Source organism: Octopus sinensis, linkage group LG3 (genome assembly GCF_006345805.1).
Source record: "Octopus sinensis linkage group LG3, ASM634580v1, whole genome shotgun sequence".
NCBI classification, from domain to species: Eukaryota; Metazoa; Mollusca; class Cephalopoda; order Octopoda; family Octopodidae; genus Octopus; species Octopus sinensis.
Window position 1 is genome coordinate 4,766,732 of NC_042999.1, and position 27,956 is coordinate 4,794,687.

The window sequence follows — 27,956 nt, forward strand, 5'->3', positions numbered from 1 at the left end:
AGCGCCATACTAATACAATTCTTTGTTTATATTCCACCTGCCTTCGTCTTTTGTTTATTTTCATAAAGCTTCCCGTTATATATATATATATATATATATATAATATATATATATATATATATATATATATTTATATAGTTCAAAACTGTACAAAAAACAAAAGACAGACACTGGTGTGGGAACAATAAATAAGGTATATATATATATATATATATATATATATATATATATATATATATATATATACCTTGTTTTTTCTGTGTCCCTTTCTGTACAAGAGCGTAGGCTCGAAACGTAAAAGACATTTTCTATTCCTGTATTGTACACCACCTGTCTTCGTCTTTTGTTGTTTTTTTTTGTAAACTCTCCCTTTATATATATATATATATATATATATAATATATATATATATATACATACATATATATATATAGATATATGTATATATACATAGTCCAACTATCATAGAAATCATACTATCATAGAAAACATGTTGAATAATGATGATGTCTATTCTATTGCAGATGGTTGTGTTCTCTCTCTGGTTTTGCATTTCTGGTGCTCTGATGATGCGTGTAGAAATTGGTTTAGACCAAAGTTTGTCGATGCCAAAGGTAAGGTTTATTTAATTATTTTTACATTTCATTGTCTTTTTTTCTTAAATGTGCATCAGTAGAGCTCTTCTGATAAATCTGATTAATTCAAAACATTTGACAGAATAATCTGAATGCTAAAGGGTTAAGGTTGCTATTGCTCTGAGTTCGAATCATGCTGTGATCAACTTTGCTTTTCGTTATTAAAGGGGTTGAGTAATAAAATTCCAATTGAGTACTGCAGGTGAGTTTAATTGACTAAAACCCTGCACCCTTTTCCTGCCAAGTTCCTTGTCTTGTACCTGTGCTGGAAATTATTATTATTATTACTAGCAGTATCGCCCGGCATTGCTCGGGTTTGTTTTGACCCTTTAGAATTGGAATTTTTGAAAAGTAAAAATTTTGCATTATGTGGCTTGTTATTCTGGTTGAAATACACCAAAAAATGGCAACACAGCAGTCAAAAATAGGAAAACTAGCATCTTTTTGATGTAAATAATGTTTGGTGTTAACATGGTCCGATTTGAGCAAGCCTTCTTCTATCATACTCTCAATTTTGGTCAACTTTGCGCTGCAGGGTCTTGGAGGAGATAGTGTTAGTTGAAGGCTACCAAACCTGCCATACACACACAGAGACAACTTCAGCTTTATGTATATAGATTATTATTATTGAGAAGGCAATGAGCTGCCAGAATCATTAGAGCAGTGGGAGAAAAATCATTTCAGCATTTGTTCTGATTTTTAACTTTCTGAGTTCAAATGCTGCCAAAGTCAATTTTGCTTTTCATCTTTCCAAATTAGATAAAGTACCAGTCACATACTGGTGTTGCTGGCATCAACAACTATTTCACCCTTCTAAATTGCTAGCCTTGTACCCAATTCAGAAATAATTGTTATTATTATGAAGAATGTTAAAAATGGTAGAATGTCTTGTATGTAGTCACAAGTTCAAATCCAGCTACATCATACTTTTTTTAATCCATCCAGGGACTGATAAAAATATAAAACAAAAGCACCAATCAAGTTTTGGTCTTGATTAAACTGTCTAAATTACCCGCCCCACCAATTTTTGATCTTGAGTCAAAGATGGAAGTTTTTCATGTTAGTGCCCCCGTTTCTGTTTAAGAAACTTAAATATTGGCATTTGGATTCCTAAATTCTTTTACACTTACTTTATCTGGTACTTAATGTAGAACTTGGAAACCTTTGAGAAAGGCATGAAATCCTCAACTTCTGTTTTGTGTTAAACACATGCTGAAAAAGTAATTCTGTTTTATTCATCCTCTCAGGGTCAACACAATAAGTACCAGTTGACTATTGTTATCGAATAGCCCCTTCCACACAGAATTTCAGGCTTTGTGCCTATTGTAGAATTATTATTATTATTATCATTATTATTGTTAAAGCGGCAAGCTGGGAGAATCGTTAGCACGCCAGGTGAAATGGTTAGTGATATTTCGCCCATTGCTACATTCTAGGTTCAAATTCCGCCGAGGTTGACTTTGCCTTTCATCCTTTCAGGGTCGATGAATTAAGTGCCATTGAAATTCTGGGGATCAATGTAATTGACTAGTTGCCCTCTCCCCCAAAACTTCAGGCGTTGAGCCTATAATAGAAAGAATTATTATTATTATTATTATGGCAATGAGCTGGCAGAATCATTATGAGGCTGGGCAAAATGCTTAGAGGTATTTGTTTGTGTTCACATTCTGAGTTGAAATTCTGCCAAGGTTGACTTTGCCTTTCATCCTTTTGAGGTCAATAAATTAAGTACCAGTGAAACACTGGGTTCGATATAATCGACTCGTCCCCTCCCTACAAAATATGGCTACCCTTGTGGCAAAATTTGAAGCCATTATTATTGTTGTTGTTGTTATTATTAAGTCGCTGAGCTGGCAGAATTGTTAGCAACACTGGGCAAAATGCTTAGTGGCATTTCATCTGGACTTAGATTCTGAGTTCAAATTCCACTTGGCTTTTGATCCTTTCATGGTTGAGTAATGGGGGTTTAAACTATCAAAACTCTGCAGTGCCCCCCCCCCCCCCTCATTATCTAGATGTGTTCAACAAAATTTGTTTTCTTTTTTTCTAATTTTCAGGATTCCTATGTTCTGCAATATTTCCATAACCTGTCCGAATACCTGTCGATAGGACCCCCTGTTTATTTTGTTGTGCAAAACGAGGTGGATTATTCGTTGATAGAAAACCAAAACAAATTCTGTGGCGTTACAGGTTGCAACTCAGATTCTTTGGAAGGACAAGTTTTTGTAGCTTCCATGCAGCAAAATTAGTAAGTAATTTTTGAATGCATTAATTATTTAATGTGGTTTGTCTCTAATATCAAGGAAATGGAATGTTCCACATGTTGAACTGTTAAAAATCATCACCATATTATTATTATTATTATTATTATTATTATTATTATTATTATTGAGTGAGAGAGCAGTGCGTGCCATCAAAGTGACACTGGGGTAAAATATACAAAGCCCAGTATACCCATCATGACTACCCGTCTGATAAGGGTACACTAGGCACATGCATCACAACCATATGTGCGCAACATGGTGATCTCATATCAAGTTAAACAGCACATGACCTTGCAGGTGGGGCCCAGTTAGAATTTTCTTCTGGTCAAGTAACCCATTCCGCTCAAAAGGTCCCTGAATAAGGATTGTTTAAGGATGTTGAACGAACCACCCCTGTTTCCAAAGGTGAATTATCCAAACCCCAAACAATCCCTCTCAACACATGGCTATGATGCTCCCCACTACTTCTGCTCATGATCAGAGATGCAAATATCGTCAGCCACTAAGGGACATGCTCAATTGGTTAAAATCAAGCAACTGACAAGCGAATCTGTGGTATTGAGCAGAATATTTGCTGTAGCCCATCTTTTATACCACTATTATTATTATTTTAGTGTTTTCCATGCTGGCATGGGTTGGACAGTTTGACAAGAGCTAGCCTGCTAGAGAGTTATACCTGGCTCCATTTAGCAGTTCTGGCCTGGTGTCAATGGCTGGATGTCCTTCCTAATGCCAACCACTCTACAGAATGTACTCAGTGCCTATTATGTAGCACCACCGAAAATTATTATGGCCTGACACATTGGGTTTGAATATATTTTTGATGCATCTTTATTTATTTTTATTTGTCTCTTCATTTATTTCATTTATTTGGCCCCATTATTCCACAAGCAGCATAGGGCCTGTGCTTGCCGGTTTTTCTGGCATATATCCTCCTCCCTGGATGGGATGCTGGTCCATTACTTGGACGACCTATTTTTGCCAGCTGAGTGGACCGGAACAACATGAAATGAAATGTTTCGCTTAAGAACACAACGCATTTCGCAGTCCAAGAATCGAAACCACAATCTTATGATCCTGTGTCCAACACCCTAACCACTAAGCCACGTGCCTCCAATATTTATTTGTGCGCCTATGTCTGAAATCTTTATTTCTCATTTTCTGAATTACTTTTTTTTTTGAAAGCACTCGAATTGCCAAGTCTTCGTCCTCTTGGCTTGATGATTATTTTGACTGGATCAACCCAGATACCCAGAATCCATGTTGCCGTTACTATAAATCCACTGGAAAGTTCTGTGATTCTGATGGTAATTTGTTTTGCTTTCATCTCTCTCTCTCTCTCTTTTTTTTTTTTCATTGTAAAATATCATATGGAAATTGTAGTTGTGATACCTGTGCCGATGGCACGTAAAAAGCACCATCCGAACGTAGCCGATGCCAGCACCACCTTGACTGGCTTCCGTGATGATGGCACGTAAAAAGCACCGACCGATTGTGGAAGGGCATCCAGCTGTAGAAACACTGCCAGATCAGACTGGAGCCTGGTGCGGCCTCCTGGCTTCCAAGACCCCGGTCGAACCATCCAACCCATGCTAGCATGGAAAATGGACGTTAAACGATGATGATGATGGTGTTTGCAGCTGATTTTCATTAGAGAGTAAGAAGCTCATTTTGCTTCTTAACTCCTTTGGTTTTAGTTTCAATCCCACTGCACAACACCTTGGCCAAGCATCTTCTACTCTGGTCACTGTCCAACCAATACCTTGTTAGTGGATTTGGTAAATGGAAATTGTGTGGAAGCCCATCATGCGTGCGTGTGTGTGTGTGTGTCTTTGTGCCAGTGTTTATGTTTGTCCTCCCCATATCACAACCTCCATCTGACAAGCAGTGTGGGTTTGTTTATATCCCTGTGACTTAGCAGTTCTGCAAAAGAAACTAATAGAATGAGTGCCAGACTTAAAAATAAGTATTAGAGTGGGGGTGAGGGGTCAGTCTGTTCAAATAAAACGCTTGAAGGTGATGCCCCAGCATGGCCACAGTCCAATGGCTGAAACAAGTAAAAGACCTAATCAGGAAGGAAATGTTGTGTCCATGATGTTTGTGTCTCTGACCATGGCTACTGAAATCAAGGCAGTTCTGTTCTTCTCTTTAAAGCAGCATTCTGAGTTCAAATTCTGCCAAGGTCGACTTTGCCTTTCATCCTTTCGGAGTTGATAAAATAATTACCAGTTGAACATTGGGGTTTATCGACTTACCCTACCCTTAAAATTTCTGGCTTTGTACCAAAATTTGAAACCAATATCTGCTATTCTACGTCTGCCAGAGAAACAGAAGGTTGACATCTTTCACCCTTTTGATACCAACCTGGCTGAAACTGGTTCTGGCTCTGTAGTACAAATGTCTTGTTTTCATAAGTTTGGGATTAAAATCTTCTACCAAACCTTAGTCACAAATTATGTTCCTAATACTAGCTTAATGATAACTAAGTTATTTTACTAAATTCTTTGTTATATTTCAAATTAATTCAAAGAAACACAGAGCATCTCAATAGAATATGGTAACCATGATATTTTTAACCCTTTTGACACCAACCCATGCCGGCATGGACAACAGATGTTAACCCTTTTGATACCAACCCAGCTAAAACCACCTCTGGCTCTGTAGTACAAATGTCTTGTTTTCATAAATTTTGAATTAAAATCTTCCACAAAACCTTAGTCACAATTTATGTTCTTAACACTAGCTTAATGATAACGAACTTATTTTACTAAATTCTTTGTTATATTTCAAATTAATTGAAAGAAACAACGAACATCTCAACAGAAATATGGTACTGAAAAGGTTAAAGGAAGGTTTGTGAATAATGGCTGGTGCAGTGTCGTTCGTTTCCATGGATACAAGTGTGGGTTGGTGATAGGAAAGGCATCCCATCTATGTGAGTGGGAATTAATGTGGATGTTAAGACTCTGTGTGTGTTGACAACCAGTGTTGGTTTGTTTACATCCATATAACTTAGCTGTTTGGCAAAAGAGACCAATAGAATAAGTACCAGATTTTAAAAAATGTACTGGGGTCGATTTGTTTGATTAAAGCCATTGAGGCAGTGCTCCAGCATAGCCACGGACCAATGGCTGAAACAAAAGATAACAGACGCTTCCGATATTGTTCCATTCATTTCCCCTCAACCATTTCTGTTTACAGTTGTTAATCCTGATTGTGTTCCGTGTAAAGTGAAAATGGAAGGCAATCGACCAAGTCCGGAAGATTTCAAGAAATATTTACCATGGTTTTTGGATGCTATACCCAGTGTGCAGTGTTCCAAAGGGTGAGTTAGTTTTCAGTAACATCTAGCTTTCAATTAAAGTTAAAACAAGTAGAAAGATAAATTTCTTTCAATACGTAAATACTGAACAGTATATATAAAGGATAAAAGCAGTATATATAAAAGATAAGAGCAGTTGCTGGCAAATTTTTCTGCTCTTAAAAGGGTTTTATCCTTTATTAGCAGTATCGCCCCGTGTTGCTCAGGTTTGTTTCGACCCTTTAGAATTGGAATTTTTGAAAAGCGAAAATCTTGCATTATGTAGCTTGTTATTCTCTTTCAGTGAACATTTTTCTGGTTGAAATACACCGAGAAATGGCAACACAGCAGTCAAAAAATCGTAAAAAAATAGGGATTTTCATAGAAAAAAAAAAAGCACCTTTTTGATGTAAATAATTTTTGGTGTTAACATGGTCCGATTTGAATTTTTTCTTCTACGGAAGGAAGAGCAAGCCTTCTTCTAGCATACTCTCAATTTTGGTCAACTTGCACTGCAGGGTCTCGGCGGAGAAAGTGTTAGCTGAAGGCTACCAAACCTGCCACACACAGACAACTTCAGCTTTATATAGATAGAAGATATATACTGTTCAATATTTATGTGTTGAAAAAAATTTATTTCTCCTTGTTCTACAATTCATTTCACTGCTTCAAAAGCAAACTTATGTTTGTATGACGTAAATTTAAATCAATTTTAGAAAAGCCATCTGTGTATCATCAGTATTAGTCTTTATGACAAATAAGAGTGTTGTAGTTTGCTTGAAGCATTGTAATGCAGAAGTAGAATAATAAATGAAAAGAGAAACGAGGAAAGCTTCTAAGAATGCAGAGACGAAAGTTGAAAAAAATCCTCACCTGAAATATTTAAGCCTTTCGTTACCAACCCAGCTGAAACCGGCTCTGGATCTGAGTACAAATGTCTTGTTTCCATAAGTTTTGAATTAAAATCTTCCACCAAACCTTAGTCTCAATTTATGTTCCTAACACTAGCTGAAGGATAACTAAGTTATTTTACTAAATTCTTTGTTATAATAATAATAATAATAATAATAATTGTGTACAGTGCTCAGGTGCACTACAACTCATCTAAAGTGTATATATAATCAGGTGTAGTTTCGGCGGATTTCGGAAAGCATGAGGGCCTTAAAGGATGCAGTTTCATGGCAGTCAACAACTGACGCAGGCAGTTTATTCCATGCTTCAGCAACTCTGAGCATGAAAAAATGTTTCCGAAAGTCATGGGAGCTGTGTTGTTTTCTGACTTTGTAGGCATGTCCACGTGTGTTAGACACATGGAGATCAAAAAGGTGTTCAGTGTTGTTGTTGGTGAGGTGGTTGATAACTAATGGTGGTTGATAATTAATTGAAAGAAACACAGAGCATCCCAAAATAAATACAGTAATGAAAGGGTTAAAGGTTTTTCAACTTTCATCTCTGCATTGTTAGAAGCTTTCCTCATTTCTCTTTTCAAATAAAAGAAACTTTTCTTAATATTATAAGGCAGTGAGCTGGCAGAACCATTAGCATGATAGATAAAATACTAAGTGGTATTTGTTTGACTATATAAGGCGGCAAGTTGGCAGAAATGTTAGCACGCCGGGTGAAATGCTTAGCGATATTTCGTCTGCCATTACGTTCTGAGTTCAAATTCTGCGGAGGTCGACTTTGCCTTTCATCCTTTCGGGGCCAATTAAATAAGTACCAGTTACACACTTGGGTCGATGTAATCGACTTAATCTGTTTATCTGTCCTTGTTTAGCCCCTTTTGGGTAGTAAAGAAATAGGTATTTCGTCTGCCGCTACGTTCTCAGTTAAAATTCCGCCGAGGTCAACTTTGCCTTTCATACTTTTGGGGTCGATTAAATAAGTACCAGTTACACACTGGGGTCGATATAATCGACTTAATCCGTTTGTCTGTCCTTGTTTGTCCTCTCTGTGTTTAGCCTTTTGTGGGTAGTAAAGAAATAGGAATTTGTTTGACTTTATGTTCTGAGTTCAAATTCCACCAAGTTCAACTTTTGCTTTTCTTGCTTTTAGGATCAATAAAATGAATCAACCAAGTACTGGAGGTTGATTTAATCAACTTGTTCCCGCTCCCAAAATTTCAGGTCTTGTGCTTATAAGAATTAGCATCAATTGATATTAGAAGCCAGCAAGGCAGGGAGATGGCAGAACCATGAGCGCACTAGGCAGCATGCTTAGCAGCATTCCATCTGTCTTCGTGTTCTGAGTTCAAATTTCGCCAAGGTTGACTTTACCTTTCATCCTTTTGGGATAAAACAAGTACCAGTTGAGTACTGAGATCAATGTGATCAACTACCCCCCCAACACACACACACACACCAAAAGGCTTGCTTTGTGCCAAAATTTGAAACCAATATTCTATGACAGTGATCAGGTGGAATCCTTAGTGCATCAGGTGGAATCCTTAGTGCATCAGGTGAAATGCTTGAGGGCTTCCCTTCCAACTCTTTATCTTCTGTATTCAAATGCCATCAAGGTTCAACTTTCAGGCTGGATAAATAAAGCATAAATTGAACCCTGGGGTCAATACAATTGACTTACTGCTTCCCTTTAAAATTTCTGACCTTGTGCCAAAATTCAAAACCATTATTAATTAATATTATAACCTTTATTAATTAATATTGTATATTTAAGGCGGCAAGCTGGCAGAAACGTTAGCACGCCGGGCGAAATGTGTGACGGTATTTCGTCTGTCTTTACATTCTGAGTTCAAATTCTGCCGAGGTCGACTTTGCCTTTCATCATTTCAGGGTCAATTAAATAAGTACCAGTTACACACTGGGGTCGATGTAATCGACTTAATCCATTTGCCTGTCCTTGTTTGTCCTCTCTGTGTTTAGTCCCTTGTGGGTAGTAAAGAAATAGGTATTTTGTCTGCCGTTATGTTCTGAGTTCAAATTCTGCCGAGGTCAACTTTGCCTTTTATCCATTCTGGGTCGATCAAATAAGTACCAGTTACACACTGGGGTTGATATAATTGACTTAATCATCCCTTTTTCTGTCCTTGTTTGTCCCTTCTATGTTTAGCCCCCTGTGGGCAATAAAGAAATAAATGTAATTTTATACTAATCTCGGATGTCTTTTCAAATTTATTTTGCAGAGGTCATGGTGCATATGCTACGGCTCTCAAGTTTAACAAAAATAAAACTGAAGTATTATGTGAGTTGAATATGATTTGTCCAATTCTGTACATCAACCCTTTTGATACCAACCCATCTCAGACTGTCCTTGGTTCTAGAGTACAAATTCCCTGTTTTAACCTTTTAAAAAAAAATAATAATGAAATTACTGTATACAGTGCTCAGGTGCACCACAGCTTGTCCAAAGTGTGTATAAAGCATATGCAGTAATGTACAAATGTCTGGAAGCGAACAATGTATGAGTCAGATACATGCTTGCGTGTGTATGGAGGGGAGAAAATCAGGTGTAGTGTTGGTGAATCTCAGGAAGCACTACACCTGATTTTCTTCCCTCCATACACACGCAAGCATGTATCTGACTCATACACTGTTCACTTTCCAGACATTTGTACATTACTGCATATGCTTTATACGCACTTTCTGACAAGTTGTGGTGCACCTGAGCACTGTATACAATAATTTCATTATTATTATTATTATTATTATTATATTATTATTATTATTATTATTATATATATATATATATATATATATATATATATATAATTGATATAGGATAACATTTTTTTCGGGAAAAAATTTTTATCAATGGCCAGCATATCAAAAAATGCCTTTGAAGGTAAAATTTATACATAATTTACAAGATAAGGGCAGAAGAAAAATTCTAATGTCAGATACGCCAAAACAAAAAATTGTCGATAACCATTAAATTTATGCATCTCGAAACAAACCGATAGAAATCTCTAAAAAATTTGCTATTACCATCATCATCATCATCATCATCATCATTTAACGTCCGCTTTCCATGCTAGCATGGGTTGGACGGTTCAACTGGGGTCTGGGGAGCCCGAAAGCTGCACCAGTCCAGTCAGATCTGGCAGTGTTTCTACAGCTGGATGCCCTTCCTAACGCCAACCACTCCGAGAGTGTAGTGGGTGATTTTATGTGCCACCGACACAGGTGCCAGACGAGGCTGGCAAACGGCCACGCTCGGATGGTGTTTTTTATGTGCCACCGACACAGGTGCCAGACGAGGCTGGCAGACGGCCACGCTCGGATGGTGTTTTTATGTGCCACCGACACAGGTGCCAGACGAGGCTGGCAGACGGCCACGCTCGGATGGTGTTTTTATGTGCCACCGACACAGGTGCCAGACAAGGCTGGCAGACGGCCACGCTCGGATGGTGTTTTTATGTGCCACCGACACAGGTGCCAGATGAGGCTGGCAAACGGCCACGATCGGATGGTGCTTGTTACGTGCCCACAGCACGGAGGCCAGTCGATCCGGTACTGGCTACGGCCACGTTCGGATGGTTTTCCTATGTGCCCCGTGCCACCGGCACTGGTACCACAAAGATATATTGGTCCAATTTTCTTCTGCCCTTATCTTGTAAATATATATATATATATATTTAAACTTGGTACCATGTCATCGAAAGGTGTGAATGAACACTTTTCATTTTGCTTCAGTACCTTCTCTTAGTTTATTAAACCCTTTCTTATCCTTCAACTCTTCTCTCACCTCATCTTTTTTCCCTTAACCTTCTTCGTAACTTCACCCACTCCTCCCACTTGCCTTTCCTTCTTCCCCTCCTACTCGCTTACTGTCTCTCATTCTTTTCTCTCCTGTCAACTTTTTCCTGAAGAACGACACTCTTTGAAACATTAGCTTTTCATCTCTTCCCCCTCCACCACCACCACCACCACAGCAAGTTCATTCTACTCTTAATGTCTAAGCTGTAGTTGCCATAAGAATTAGTTGCACTCTTCTTTATTGTATAGAATTAGTTGAAGTGAGTATCCAGCTTCCAAAAGTTATTCTATATTTTTGAGATGAAGAATTCATCATCATCATCATCATCATCATCAGATAACGTCCGTTTTCCATGCTAGCATGGGTTGGACGGTTCAACTGGGATCTGGGAAGCCAGAAGGCTGCACCAGGCTCCAGTCTGATCTGGCAGTGTTTCTACAGCTGGATGCCCTTCCTAACACCAACCACTCCATGAGTGTAGTGGGTGCTTTTTACGTGCCACCGGCACAGGAGTCAGAGCAGGCTGGCAAACGGCCACGATCGGTTGGTGCTTTTTACGTGTCACCAACACAGACGCCAGTCAGGCGGACAGATAGGTGTCCTCATCTTGTTATCACATCATAGTGGATAAGAGCTCAGGCTACTAACCCTCGGATTCTAAGTTCAATCCCAGGCAGAGACTTGAAAAATAATATCAACAGAAAAAAATACCAGCAACATACCTTAGGATGTACCCCATTAGTCAAATAAAGGGTTGGGTTGGAAATTCCACCAGAACACCTGATGAAGGCTGGAGAATACATCAGCCGAAACGTTGTGGTAACAACAAACAAGGTGAGGACACCTCCCCATCCATTGTAAATAATGTAAAAGTTAGCTTATATTTGAAATTGATCTTCATCAGCCTCCTCATCATCATTTAATGTCTACTTGTTGTACTGCATGAGTTGAATGGTTTGATAGGGTGTAAAAAGCACTGGTGATGGTGCTGTGTAAAAAGCACCCAGTACATTCTGCAAAGTGGTTAGTGTTAGGAAGGGTGTCCCGCCATTGAAACCATGCCAAAAAAAGAGAATTGGGTCCTGGGGCAGCTCCTGGCCTTGCCATCTCTTGTCAAACCATTCAACCCATGCCAGCATGAAAAGCAGACGTTAAATGATGATGGTGACGGTGGCGCCGGCTTCTTCTTCTTCTTCTTCTTCTTCTTCTTCTCCTCATCATCATCATCATCATCATCACCACCACCACCATCATCACCACTACCACCACCATCATCATCATCACCACCATCACCACCATCATCATCATCATCATCACCACCACCACCATCATCATCATCATCATCATCACTATTATTTTTTTTTTTTTTATAGACTCCACCTTTTAAGATAAAAAGTCATTTTTGTTTCAAATATTTTTGCTTTTCCAGCTTCCTATTTCATGTCATTCCATACGGTGCTGAAGACGTCCACCGATTATATTGACGCTTATAAACACGCTCGAATAATTGCTGAAAATATTACAAAGACAATGAATGCTAGTGGGGAATACAAAGTTTTCCCTTACAGGTAAGTTAAATTTAATTGGGAAGAAGAAAATAACTTGATATTTTTCTGTCATATTTTGTCTGCAGGAATGGCTCTGTGGTTAAGAAACCTGTTTCCCAATTACATAATTTCAAATTCAGTCTCACTGTGTGGCACCTTGGACAAATGTCTTCTACTATAACCCCGAGCTGACCAAATTCTTGTGAGCGGATTTGGTAGGTAAAAAGATTTAAAGAAGAATGTTGTGGTCAAGAAGTTGAACCTCAGTGACCTTTTTGTGTGCACAGTTTGTGACGGACCATGCCTTTCTTTTGCCAAGCTCAAATCTCATTTGTGGACCCATAAAAAACAAATCTCCACCAACTATTCTGCCGATATGTCTAAGGTGGCAAGCTGGCTGAAATTGGGTCCTTAAACTTGAAGGATCCTGGGTAACTACCCAGTGTACCCATACCTGGTTACTGCTACCCTAGGTAGGTTAGAGAACAGCATCTTGTTAATCAAGGGTACTTTCTAAATTTGTGGTTTGGGATCCGAAACTAGAAATTATTATCATTTTGCATGCATAAGGGATGGCAAGGAATCACTCGTCTTTGTGTGTTTGCAAAATTACTGGAAAACGGCTGGACAGATTTTCACCAAATTTGTCAGAAATACTCTTTGGGTGAGTGGCTTGAAATGATAAAAATTTGGTTTGATTATCTTCAAACATACATAAATAGATACAGAGATATGCAGCTCTATGTGCTTGTATGTGTGTGCACAGTGATGGATTTGAGGGTTTTGTATATTTACGAGTTGATTTCTTAATTTCACAGGAGTATAAATACCTATGTGGAGGCACGTGGCCTAGTGGTTAGAGCAGTGGACTCGCGGTCGGGGGATCGCGGGTTCGAATCTCAGACCGGGCGATGTGTGTGTTTATGAACGAAACACCTAAGCTCCACACAGTTCCGGCAGAAGGTAATGGCGAAACTTCTGCTGACTCTTACGCCACAACTTTCTCTCACTCTTTCCTCCTGCATCTTGCAGCTCACCTGCGACAGACCGGTGTCCCATCCAGGTGGGGAAACTATACGCCAAGAAAACCGGGAAACCGGCCCTTATGAGCCAGGCATGGCTCGAGAAGGAACAAACAACAAAACAAAATACATAAATACCTATAATGGCAGTAATTAAAAAAAAATCACCGATGAGCAAGTGGTCATTTTATTTATATCCTACAACGAACGACAGTATGTTTGATTCACCTGCCGTCACTGAAAGACGTTGATATGCAATATTTTATAGAAATATTTCATTTTGTTCACTTTCTTTTTCATATGAATTAGCCCTCGTCTGCACGTGTATAGATCATGGTGTACCTATGTGCATAGACACATGTGGGCACATACATACATAACTATGTGCATACATAGATATGCGACTCTGTGTGTGTGTGTATACAGTGATGGATTCAAGGGTTTCATTTATTTACAAGTTGATTTCCTAATTTCACCATTCTTAGGCTTCTAATCCTCTTTTAGTCGAACACTTACAAAACTTAATTCCGTTCAATTAAAAAATTATGGATAAGCAACACATTGTAAATCACACTAGAATTTGCAAAAGAATTTATCTGCATGCAGGATATGTATCGCCCCGCCAATGCTTTTTTTTTTTTTTCATTATTGTTGTTGTTGTTAAGGCCGTGAGTTGCAGAATTGTTAGCATGCTGGGCAAAACGTTTAGCAACATTTCATCTTTCTTTACATTCTGAGCTAAAGTCATCTTTACCTTTCCTCCTTTCAGAGTCATTTCCATAAGTACCAGTTGTGCACTGCACTCAATGTAATCGACTTTACCCCTCCCCCCAAAATTGCTGGCCTTGTGCCAGAATTTGAAAGCAGTGTTGTTGTTGTTGACTACCAAAGAAATTTTGTTTTATTTCCAGTGTCTTCTATGTGTTCTACGAGCAGTACCTATCAATCGTCAACGACTCCATCTTCAACATTGGGATGTGTTGTGCATCCATCTTCGTCATGACCGTCATTCTGATGGGATTTGATTTCCACACTGCAATCCTTGTCGTTTTTACCATTCTTATGATATTGGTCGATATGTTAGGAATGATGTACCTTTGGGATATACAGCTCAATGCCCTTTCACTTGTGAATCTTGTCATGGTAAGTTAATAGGTTGTTGGGTTTTTTTTTCATATTTACTTAATTACTTTACATACATTCTAACTACCTTCACTAACTTATTAATAAACATAACAGAAAAACTGTAAATATATAGGTGCAGGAATGGCTGTGTGGTAAGTAGCTTGCTTACCAACCACATGGTTCTGGGATCAGTCCCACTGCGTAGCAACTTGGGCAAGTGTCTTCTACTATAGCTTCGGACCGACCAAAGCCTTGTGAGTGGATTTGGTAGACGGAAACTGAAAGAAGCCCGTCGTATATATGCGTGTGTGTTTGTGTGTCTGTGTTTGTACCCCCAACATTGCCTGACAACTGATGCTGGTGAGTTTACGTCCCCATAACTTAGCAGTTCGGCAAAAGAGACCAATAGAACAAGTATGAGGCTTACAAAGAATAAGTCCTGGTGTCGAGTTGCTCGACAAAAGGCGGTGCTCCAGCATGGCCGCAATCAGGTGACTGAAGCAAGTAAAAGAGTAAAGGGTATATGAATTTGGGCCTCAGTTATTTTCTCTTCTACTAGGCCCCTCTCCCTCAAAATTTCAGGCTTTGTACCTTAAATAGAAAGGATAAATTAGAAGCATTAATCAGTGGTGTTAAATTTATAAAAAACATAACTCATTTGAGTTTTGTAGTTTATGTAATTTACAAACTTCAAGTTAGTTAAAATGTTTGCAACATATTTTGACTTCTAGATGCAAATTCATTGCAGTTACCATGGAGAAAAAATTCTCATCATCATCGTTTAACGTCTGCTTTCCATGCTAGCATGGGTTGGACGGTTCAACTGGGGTCTGGGAAGCCCGAAGGCTGCACCAGGCCAGTCAGATCTGGCGGTGTTTCTACAGCTGGATGCCCTTCCTAACGCCAACTTCTCTCCTATAGATAAATGTGTAAAAACATCATACCTGCCCAGTGTTGCTCCCTGTCAGGTTTCCAGACACAGTGTTTCTGGCTCTTTAGCCTTCCTCAATAAGACCGAAGAGAATTAACCCTGAGCAGATTCAAAAAGCGGTCAACATCAGTGATTGAGGCGTTCTTTTGGACTGCTTGGTTGAAATAAAAACAGCAGCATTAATGTAAATGTGTCCGTTATAATATCAAAGGGCTTTTTTCTCAATAACTCTTAGGTGAATTGTAATACGATCGTAAGATGCTCAAATAATTAATTCAAAATTTTTAAATTATCAAAATTATTTTATACATTATATTTATTTATTTATATATATTTTTAATACAATAATGTCTTTCACACTGGTATGTCGTTATGATGAGTTTGGATACTGATTTTCTTTATTAATAATAATAATATATTATTAAAAAATATATGTATATATTGCTCGTATTAAATATATAAATACTTTAATAGTATTAATACTTTGATACAGTAGAGCACTCAATATAAATTCAGTATATAATATTCTTATTGAATATATTTACCTAAAGATTTATACATAAATTGTAATAATAAATATAAAATATATTTCCTTTGCTAATAAGCATAATTTATGACATAAATGTGAGTAAATAAAAAAAACCACTGTGAAGTTCCCAACAGTAAGCCTGTTATAAAGAACGAGTTGCCAGAAGCAGATGTAAATTTAATTAGCTGTTGCCAGCTAATTAAAGTAATCAGTTCAAAGGTCAGAAGCTTCTCTCTGTTTCTGGTATTCTATTGTGTCTCTCAACAAAAGGCTTGTACTTCCTAACAGAATGTTACCTTCAACAAATCACTCTCATCCAACAGATTGTTATCCCTTTCTCATTCTATAAATCTTCAGTTAAATATATCCTATAAGAATATTCTATACTGAATTTACAGTGAGGGCTCTTTTGTATCACAGTATTAATACTATTAAAGTATTTATACATTTACGCCTTGGTTGGCTTCCGTGCCGGTGGCACGTTAAAAGCACCAACCGATTGTGGCCGATGCCAGAACCCCCTGGCACCTGTGCAGGTGGAACGTAAAAAGCACCCACTACACTGAGTTCACTCTATAAAGGGGTTGGCATTGGGAAGAGCATCCAGCTGTAGAAATCCTGCCAGAATAGACAATTGGCTCCTGGTACAGCTCTTTGGCTTCCCAGCTCCTGTTCCAACTGCCTGACCCATGCCAGCATGAAAAACATAGCACCCACTACACTCACGGAGTGGTTGGCGTTAGGAAGAGCATCCAGCTGTAGAAACACTGCCAGATCAGACTGGAGCCCGGTGCAGCCCCTGGCTTCCCAGACCCCGGTCGAGCCGTCCAACCTGTGCTAGCGCGGAAAACGGACGTTAAACGATGATGATGATGAATATGAGCGATTATCATCATCATCATTGTTTAACATCCGCTTTCCATGCTAGCACGGATTTTACTGAGGACTGGCAAACCAGATGGTTGCACCAGGTTCCAATCTTGATCTGGCAGAGTTTCTACAGTTGGATGCCCTTCCTAATGCCAACCACTCCAAGAGTGTAGTGGGTGCTTTTATGTACCACCGGCATGAGGGCCAGTCAGGCGGTACTGGCAACGGTGATATATATAATACATTGTGAAATAATATTAGGAAATTGATATCAGAAAAATTCTTCAGAAAGATATATATATATGTAGAATGATTATTATATTAAAATATATATATATAATAATAAATATGACAGCTTAAAATTTACTAGTTTAAAATTAAGTTTTACGATCGTTTCGCAAAAGTATTGTCTCTATAATGGAATCCTATATTGATAAACATTTGTAGACAATACTTCTGTTCTTCAGAAATATAAAATGTGAAGCTTGTATAATTTATCGATAAATTATACAAACTTCACATTTTATATCCCCTTCCCATTGTTCATTCACTACCAACAAACCGAAAACTAAACAGCATCATCATCATCATCATCATCATTAGCTTTACAAACCATTGTAGCTTCATTTTCTTACTTTAAAATTTATTTTTGCAGGCTATTGGAATATCAGTTGAATTCTGTTCTCATATTGCTCGAGGCTTTGCTGTAGCTAAGGAGGGAGACAAAGTCGCAAGGGCCCAATATGCTGTGGCTCATACAGGAAGTTCAGTAAGTGTTACACTTTCATTCTATTACTACTTCCACCTTAGCGAAGGCAGAGGTATTGTTTTTAGTCGTGTTTGTTTGTCTGTGTACAAGATATCTCAAGAACTGCTGGATGGATTCGGATGAAACTTTCAGGGATGTTTGGCCTCATGACTGGCACAAACTGATTAGATTTTAGGATCAATCAGATACCAGATAAGGATTTTGAATTATTTTTACATTTTTTTACTTAATTTACCATCATTTTTTTCCATTTTAATGCATTTTTTTCGCTATTATATAAGGGAAGTAACTCTCTAAAAATGTCTACGATGAGTCAACGATTTAAAAAAAAATTTACCATCATTTTTTTTCCATTTTTAATGCATTTTTTTGCTATTTTTTGGCTATAACTCTCTAAAAATGCTTATATAGTCATTTCCCTTACAAACCCGAGCAACGCCAGGCGATACTGCTAGTTTAAATATATGTGAGCCTGTCTAGATATGCAAGTATATGCATGAGAATACATACATAAAACAAAACATACAAATCTGCACATAACATACATATAAAGAAAAATACCCTTTTGTTGATGTTGAAATTCTAATGAAGGAGCCTTGGATCTAGGTTAGAAACTAATTCTTTCTCTATTGGCAAGAAATCTTGAAATAAATTGAATAATGACATACATACAAATAAAACAATATTATACATGGGATTCAAGCCTCTTCTCCTTATCTCCTCAAAGACATACAGCATCTCGAAAGAGTCCAGAAGCTGGCTACCCGCATGGTTCATGGTCTCAAAAATTTGTCCTACGAAGAAAGGCTGAGGACGCTCGACCTTTATTCTCTTGAAAAACGCCGCCGCCGTGGTGATCTCATTCTTGCCCACAACATCATAAGCGGGAAGTGTAACCTCTCGAAAGAGCTGTTCTTCACTCCTGCTCCAGAGCGTCGGCTGCGGGGTCATTCCGAAAAGCTCTATCTGCGACGATTTCATCTCAATCGAAGGAGAGGAGCTTTCTCCGTCCGGGTTGCGGATCCGTGGACCAAGCTGCCAGATGAGATGGTGAAGATGCCGACGACCGCTTTGTTCAAAGCCTCCCTTGACCTCAAGTGGCCTGAACTCTTTACATGAACACCACCCTGTACTTAACTCCATGTCCCCCTACATGGCCTTGCTATTTGCTTTTGAGCCAAATTAACTAACTAACTAACTAACTAACTAACATAACTTTTGTTTTCTTTTTCAGGTAATGAGTGGAATAACGCTGACCAAACTTTTTGGAATTATTGTCCTAGCCTTTTCAAAGTCCCAGATTTTTAGAGTCTTTTATTTCCGAATGTATTTTGGCATTGTAATTTTTGGAGCAACCCATGGTCTAATATTTTTACCGGTTTTGCTCAGTTATATTGGTAAGTAGTTCGTGGTTCTTTTGTTTCTTCTTCCACACTCTTTATTGTTGTTATTAGACTGTAAATGGATTCTGTGATGCTTTCTGCAATATTCCAGTTGATGGTTCAGTGATGCAACCAACACATTGTGTGACACACACCACAAGTAACTACGTATCCTACAGACACTTGTATCTTAAATTCGGTCAACAGACAGAATCAGTACAATACAGTTCTGTGTCAAGGCTGGACCTCTGAATTACATGTGCATTGTATCTAATGCACATGTAATATATGGATTCTGATGTCTGGCAGCTGACTTGGCAGACACCCATAAAATTATTAACCATCTTACAAACAATAACTCTGAGCACCTTTTCAAACTCCACCTGTCTAACACCCGTGGACATGTTTACAAAGTCAGAAAACAGCACAGCTCCCATGACTTTCAGAAACCACGCTAAGAGTTGCTGAAGCATGGAACAAACTGCCGGCATCAGTTGTTAGTTGTCGGATCACTGCATCCTTCAAAACTTCCATGCTTCCTGAGATTCACCAACACTACACCTGATTTTCTCCCCTCCATACACACGCAAGCATGTATCTGACTCTTACACTGTTCACTTCCCAGACATTTGTACATTACTGCATATGCTTTATATGCACTTTTGACAAGTTATGGTGCACCTGAGCACTGTATACAATAATTTCATTATTATTATATTATTTTCATTTTAATGGGATTCCATTCTGTTTCCACCTTCCTGATTTCACTCGGGAAGCTTTTGCTGACCTATTTCACTGTTACCATGACAACCAATGTTATTTCTTCTTTAAGTATAAACTTCAAAGCTTAGTCAGCAGAGAGGAGTTTTATCTATATGAAATCGCCAAGTGGTTTAAATTGCACAAGTCACTGATATCCAAGTAGCTAAAAAGGGTCAGTGGAAGGGTATCCAAGGGTCACATCCTGGATGTTCTCTGGCCTCTTTCAAGTGCAAGAAGTGAAGGACCGAAATACTTGCCTGAACAGGGCTTCTTCTCTAAAGACCTTCTGCTGTTCAGCTTTCTTGAGAGTTTCTTACCACCCTTGTATTACCCAGGGTGGCAAAAGAATACTTCAAAGATGGGAAACATTCTAGTTTGCTCATACTTTTAGAAAGACCTGATTATCACAGTTTCTTTAACATTTTTTTTTTTCACTTTGTAATTTAATTTCATGGTAATTCCAATAACAATGTTGATTCATCACCATTTAATGTCCTTTTCTCATGCTGGCATGGGTTGCACAGTGCAGCAGGGGCTGGGAAGCCAGAGAACTACAGCAAGCTCCTGCATCTGTTTTGGTATGGTTCCTGTGGCTGGATATCCTTCCTAATACCAACCACTTTACAGAGTATACTCTTTTACTTGTTTCAGTCATTTGACTGTGGCCATGCTGGAGCACCGCCTTTAGTCGAATAAATCGACCCCAGGACTTATTCTTTGTAAGCCTAGTACTTATTCTATCAGTCTCTTTTGCCGAACCGCTATGTTACGGGGATGTAAACACACCAGCATCAGTTGTCAAGTGATGTTGGAGGAGACAAACACAGACACACATACATATATACGATGGGCTTCATTTCAGTTTCTGTCTACCAAATCCACTCACAAGGCTTGGGTTGGCCCGAGGCTATAGTAGAAGACACTTGCCCAAGGTGCCACAAAGTGGGACTGAACCCGGAACCATGTGGCTGGTAAGAAAGCTACTTACCACACAGCCACTCCTGCGCCAGTATACTGGGTGTTTTTTACATGGCAACCACCCCACAACTGATGGAGATGTCATTATCCACCAAAACATGGAGTGTTTCCTGCAAGTCATGTTTCCCCATAATAAACAGGTCACATCTCAACAAAAAATATTTTGGGTGTATAAAGCTGCTTTTCACAGTTAACAGTAATAAAATTTTGAGTAGATGTATCTGAAACTTGCATTAAAAGGATTGAAATCCCATACTGATGCCACATATAAAGTACTGGTGCCACATAAAAAGCACCCAGTTCACTCTGTAAAGTGGTTTGTAGAGCTGAAAACGAGGTAATTTCTACTCTTCTCCTCTGGAAGCCATCTGCTCGCGATACCAGAGGGCGCACACTCTCCTACCCTGATGTAATCTCCAGGGAGGCAGGCATCCAGCAACAGGACCTCCGTAATGCTATGACGGACCGTGAAATTGGCGTAACATAGTATATTCCATTGTCTCGACCACGGTCAAACAATGAATGATGAAGAAAATTTTGTGTAGATGTATCTGATATTTGCATTAAAAGGATTGAAAATCCCATACTGGTGCCACATAAAAAGCACTGAGTTCACTCTATAAAGGGGTTGGCATTGGGAAGAGCATCCAGCTGTAGAAATCCTGCCAGAATAGACAATTGGCTCCTGGTACAGCTCTCTGGCTTCCCAGCTCCTGTTCCAACTGCCTGACCCATGCCAGCATGGAAAACATAGCACCCACTACACTCACGGAGTGGTTGGCGTTAGGAAGAGCATCCAGCTGTAGAAACACTACCAGATCAGACTGGAGCCTGGTGCAGCCGCCTGGCTCCCCAGACCCCAGTCGAACCGTCCACTCCATGCCAGCATGGAAAACGGACGTTAAACGATGATGATGATGGTGTCAACTAGCTATCATTTGGACTTCTCTCTCTCTCTCTCTCTTTTTTTCTCTAGTTCTCTCCTCCACCCTTTTCATTTATTTATTATGTCTGTTCCTTTTTTTTACAGGTCCACCAAAAAGAAACGTACATCAGTTTGAAATTGAAGACAAAAGGAGTTCTTCAGACCGAAGTGATAGTGAAACCAGAGAAAGATATCAGAAAATGTGAGGGATAGACTTGTTCTTTACAAGAAAACAAACACCGCCATTCTTGTGTTGAGAATGAATTCACTGTACAAAGCCAATAATAACAGTAATAATAATAATAATAATGATAACACGAAGGGAAGAATTGTTCATTAGTTACTGAGTGATTATTTAAATTATAAAAAAAAATTGCAGACAGATTTGATAATCCCCCACCCCCTCCATTTGTTCCTAAATTTTTAACTCTGAAAATTCAAAATAACATCATCACTACTACTACTACTACTACTACTACTACTACTACCACCACCATTACTTCTATTTAATTTGCAGGAGTGTTTCTCCCATAAAACACAAAAATAAAAATAATTTAAATAACAACAATTTACTAATAAAAAAAAAAAACCCTGCTTGATTCTGTTTGATTTCTTAAGCTTCTCCGATGTTTGCAGGATTCTCTCTTTCTCTAAAATAATTTACATTTTTTTTCAATCGAATTCAGTGTTTTTTGTTCTCTTTTTCAGTACAGTGATTGTTTTTGAATTTATTTTTTTAATAAAGAAAACATTTTTTGTAAATAGTTCCATTAAATATAACATGATTTGTAGATTGTTGTTTTATTAAAACAGCTTTTATTTTAATGTGCTTCTCACGAAAATATGGCAATCACATTTTGGTGAGTGGTATGGGGGGGCGGGTTATCAAGTTTCAGTTTTTAATTGTTTTTTGATGGTTTTTTTTTTTTTTCAAGTGATTGGAAAAATAGCGTTAATAATGTTAACAAGATGAAATAATTATTTCTGACACACAGTGTAATTAATTGGCACTTGAATGATTTGTTTGAGTTTTCATTCTATTTGTTTGTTTTTAACATCTTGATTACAACCATGCATTCCGACTGTCTCCAGCAAAACATATAACGACAGTGAAGATGAAAATGTTAAACCGAGCAAATGAATGGAAAAAGTTCTATAATTTTAGTGGGGGTTGGAGGGGGGACCGTCCCTTTTTTTTTTCTAGGGCTTTGAAGGGCTTTATTTTCATTCAGAATCCCTCCGTCACAATTAGTACTCATCTCAAGATGTTTCCACATGACTAAATCATCCTCCCTGTTCGTAAACAAGTCCCAACCAACATATTTTCATTCTCTACAAATGCTAGACTTCACATTCTCTGATTACCTTTCAAGGTTTACCACACGTCTATATTGCCAAGACTGCATCTAACAAAAGTTGGGGGGTTATTCTCTTCAGCTTTCAACAATTTCTTTATAAACCCTCTGTGTATACCACAAAGAATTCTCTTTGAATATATACACAGAGCATATCTAACTTTACTCACCTCCTCCAAAATGTCATCTGACTTATTGCCATGTTGCCACCACCAAATCCGTGATGTGCACACAAACCCTGTCTCTTTTACTGCTATTATAAACAATTTCTGTTCTCCTTTGAACCTTCAAACTATGTATACCTCCTATGTCATCTGTATTTACATAGACTCCCCTTTTTTTTTTGAAAATATTTCCCAATATCTTCCTCCCAGAACTTGTGACCCTCTAAAAAAATACTCCTTTGGTATTTCTAGATATTTGACTGATGTAAATTCAAGCTTATACATCAACTGTCCCTAAAGACTGTTGGCATATTCCCTCTTCTTTGTGTTAATAAGAGAAGAGGAGGACCCCCAAGTGAACATACAATATTTTGTGTATGTTTTGTGTGGAATTTAAGAAAAATATAAATATTAAAATTATCAAAAGTTAGTAAACATGACATGATAGTTTAGTAACAAAATTTTGAGGTGGCAAAATTGTTCAGTTAGTCAGTAGAGCATCTGACAAAATATTTTGTCAGTTGATAGAGCATTGGACAATATGCTTTGCAGTTTTTATTCCAGCTTTTAATATTTTGTGTTCAAATCCCATCAAAGTCAGCTTTGTTATTTTTTCTTTCAGGGTCGTTAAAGTACCATTCTGGGTGGTTGGGTGGTAGAATCATTAGAGGGTTAGACTAAATACTTTGTTCCAGTGTTTTGCATTCTGAGTTCAAATCCTGCTAATGTGTACTTAGATGGTAGGCTTAATCTCTCATTCTTTAATCCTACCACCAACATGTTGGGTACCCTTAGCAGAATTTACTTTATTGTAAGCATTTAGGTTAGGTTCCTAGTTTGAGTGTAACTTCTTAAATTCTTCTTTCCTACCAGTCTCAGGGGCTCTATAAAGGGTCATGATCTTCCTTTTGACTAAGTGAATAAAAATATCAGAAGTGCAATTAGAATTCCCCTTTAGCAATTATCTAAAAACCTGTGTGACATCATCACATTCGTAACCATTGGTAACAGTTATGACTGGTTCAAGAAGAGGATTTTAAATAGTCAAGTTTGTGTTTAACATCAATAAACATAAAAATTCCAAATCTTTTTTTTTTATTTTGTTAGATTTACTGTTTCTAATTTAGATACAAGGCTAGCAGTTTTATGAAGATACTATCAACCTCAGTATACTACTGGTACTTCATTTTATCAACCCCAGAGAGTTGAAAAGCAAAGTTGACCGTCATGAGATATGAACTCAGAATGCTTTTTTTTTGCCAATGTTCTAACAATTCTGTCAGCTCACTGCTTCAGTCAATAATAATAATAATAATTCTTCCTCCTTTTTGCACCAATTTTGATGGGAGGGAGCTAGTCAATTACACCCTCCTTGAAAGGAAGGAAGGCAAAATTGGTCTCGTTAGGATTTGAACTCAGAACATAAAAAGGATCAGAAGAAATGCCACTAAGCATTTTCTCAGGTGCACTAATGATTCTACCAGCTCACTACCTTAATTAATTAATTAATTAATAATAATAGTAATGAACTTGTTTACAGTACTTGAATGCATTACAGCAGGCTCTCGTTCAACTGCAAAATTCTGTTGCCACAAATGCTAGTTTTTTTGTACAATATGTAGAAGAGAAAATAAGACAAAGGAATTTGGCAGGAGACACTTCCTTCTGATGATTAATAAGTAACATTCAAGACGAGTTTGTTTTTTTAAGACACCAACAAAACATCCTTGGACAAGTCTTATATTCTTTTTAAATATTCTTTTTTTTTTTTTTTGATAAACAAAATTCTTTAAGATTTTTCAGAATTGTCATTATTTTACCAAAATGAAGACTTTTTTTTTTTGTCACCTAAATCGGTTTGTGAAATACTTCATTGATTAAATGATCAGTCAAATATCTTTAATCACAAATACAACATAATAAATGCATAGCATTGATGCTCACACAATATTGTTTCCACGAAATACAAACACTTTTTTGCAGCTTGATTCCTCTCTGCTTTTCTTCTCTGGATTTCCTTCCATATTTATCTGATTCTAATTTTGAAGTTGTTTTTATTTTCATTCTTTTTTTTTTTTTGTTTTAATTTATTTTTTACAAACAAAACTTTTGATTTAGAATATTGATTGAATAAAAAATATTTTTACAATGAATATTTGTTGTTAATTTCTTTAAAAGCTCCCCCATGCAGGTTCCACATAAAATGCACCTGTACCGGTGCCACATAAAAAGCACTCATGCCAGTGCCACGTAGAAGGCACTCATTACACTCTGTAAAGTGGTTGGTGCTTGAAAACCGTCCAACTCATGCCAGCATGGAAAATGGATGTTTGACGATGATGATGATGTGTGTGTATCTGTGTTTCCTTGTCTTGACATTACACGGTGATTGTAAACGAGTGTCACTGTCATACAAGCAGTGTCGTTCGTTTCTGATATCTGTGTAAACCATGTCTGACCCTCTCCTTGTTTTTTTCAGTGTCCCTTTCTGTAGAAGAGCATAGGCTCGAAATGTAAAAGACCTTTTCTATTCCTGAGCGTTATACTAATACATCTGTTTGTTTTGTACACCACCTATCTTCATCTTTTGTTTTTTTCGTAAACTCTCCCCATGAATCGACAGGCAAGGATTTGTGACAGGGTTTTTTAAGATAGTGGTGGTGGTTTGCTACTTCTAACAGGACCAAGGAGCCATATAGTGGCATTTTCTTCAGTTTGTTATATCTCACTCTACTCTTGAAAAGGGAGGCCAAATTTACTTAACAATTTCATCTGAACTTGTCACTGGTTCAATACTTGTGACATTATGCACATGTCACCTGTGAATATAGTTATTATGTGAGATTAGTCTCCTGAAACAGCTGTCAAGACAAGACATTACATTTTGTTTTTTCATTATATATAGTTTCTATTATATAATTTGTATTTTGTGCTCCATGTAAATAATGTCTCAAGCCTCTGTTTATCTACCTTACTACCTCTATAATCTCTTTATATATAAAGCTGAAGTTGTCTGTGTATGGCAGGTTTGGTAGCCTTCAACTAACACTATCTCCTCCGAGACCCTGAGTGAGATCATTGCCAGAGCAACAAGCTGGCCTTTGTGCCGATGGCATGTTAAACACACCATCCAAGCCTGATCGTTACCGCATCGCCTTACTAGCACTTGTGCTGGTGGCATGTGAAATATTCGAGCGAGGTCGTTGCCAGTGCCGCTAGACTGGTTCCTGTGCAGGTGGTACATAAAAAGCACCATTTGGGCGTGGCTGTTGCCAGTACCACCAAACTGGCCCTCGTGCCGGTGGCACATAAAAGCACCCACTACACTCTCAGAGTGGTTGGCATTAGGAAGGGCATCCAGCTGTAGAAACTCTGCCAGATGAGATTGGAGTCTGGTTTGCCAGACCTCGGTCAAAATCGTCCAACACATGCTAGCATGGAAAGCGGATGTTAAATGATGATGATGAGTGAACTGGAACAATGTGAAATAAAAACTATATATAACGAAAAATCATTATGTAATGTCTTGTTTCGACAGCTGTTCAAGAGACCAATCTTACCTAATAACTATATTCACAGGTGATATATGCTTGATGTCACAGGTATTGAACCAGTGACAAGTTCAGATGAAATTGTTAAATGTGGACCCCCTTTTCAAAAGTAGAGTGAAATATGACAAACTTGTGAAAAAGCCCCTACATGGCTCCTTGGTCCTGTTAGAAGTAGCAAACTACCACCACTATCTTAAAAAAGGGAACACTCATATTGAGTGATGTGGTCTTTCAACGATACACTGCACCACTGGGAATCGAACTCAGGAACTTCTGATTGTGAACTGACTACTCTAACCATTGAACCACACACCTCCACTCTCCAACAAACTAGATACTGTGGTGAACAGCATCTTGAGGGTGGGGGTATGAAACATAAAAAAAGAGTGAAAGAAAAGAGGTGAGAGAAATAAACAAATTTATTGCAGTAAAAACAAAACAAAACAAGAAAAAATTTAATAATGAAATGTGAAATTATGTCAACTTAATAAGAATATAATACAATTTCATATAATAGAATATGATAAAACTTAATATATAACAATATGATATAACTGAATATGTTAAAATGTTGTTCTATGTTTTAGAGATGAGGAATTCTGTACATTATTTATATTATTTACATTGGATGGATGTGCTTCGTCATCTTGTTTGTTGTTACCACAACGTTGAAAAATTGGGTCTAGCTGATCATGTGTGGAAAAGCGGAGACCACCTTCCCCTGTGGGATGAAGTTAAAATAATAGACAGAGAACACCACTGGAAAATACGAAAACTAAAAGAGGCAGCACATATGTTAGGACACAATAACCTCTTAAGCAGACCAAGTGCAGATATGAGTAGAACATGGGAACCGGTTTTAAGGAAGGATACAAAAATATTGGGTTTATAAGCCCTAAAATTTACTCTATAATTGCCCACAGGAATATAGCATAATGGTTAAGAGTGTGAGCTACTAACTCCAAGATTGCGAGTTCAATTCCAGGCAGTGCCTTGAATAAATAATAATAATAATAACATCGGCAAAAAATACCTTAGGAATGAGAACCCAGGGTAGGGTTCAAAATTCTACCAGGACACCTGATGAAGGATGCAGAGTAAATCAGCCAAAACGTGGTAACAAGATGAGG

At 37.9% G+C, this 27,956-nt stretch overlaps 1 protein-coding gene across 1 annotated transcript in view; it reads left to right on the forward strand.

Annotated features, from left to right (window-relative positions):
• Nucleotides 1–23,499, forward strand: part of LOC115209266 (NPC intracellular cholesterol transporter 1) — a 98,190-nt gene extending 74,691 nt beyond the window's left edge. Inside the window, exons 15-24 of the mRNA XM_029777567.2 lie at nt 525–614; nt 2,693–2,883; nt 4,085–4,206; nt 6,101–6,224; nt 9,343–9,401; nt 12,346–12,484; nt 14,397–14,628; nt 17,596–17,709; nt 18,944–19,106; nt 21,862–23,499. Of these exons, the coding sequence (XP_029633427.1) occupies nt 525–614; nt 2,693–2,883; nt 4,085–4,206; nt 6,101–6,224; nt 9,343–9,401; nt 12,346–12,484; nt 14,397–14,628; nt 17,596–17,709; nt 18,944–19,106; nt 21,862–21,962 (1,335 nt within the window). The 3' untranslated portion in view covers nt 21,963–23,499. The remainder of the gene's footprint in view (nt 1–524; nt 615–2,692; nt 2,884–4,084; nt 4,207–6,100; nt 6,225–9,342; nt 9,402–12,345; nt 12,485–14,396; nt 14,629–17,595; nt 17,710–18,943; nt 19,107–21,861) is intronic.
• Nucleotides 23,500–27,956: the final 4,457 nt, after the last annotated feature.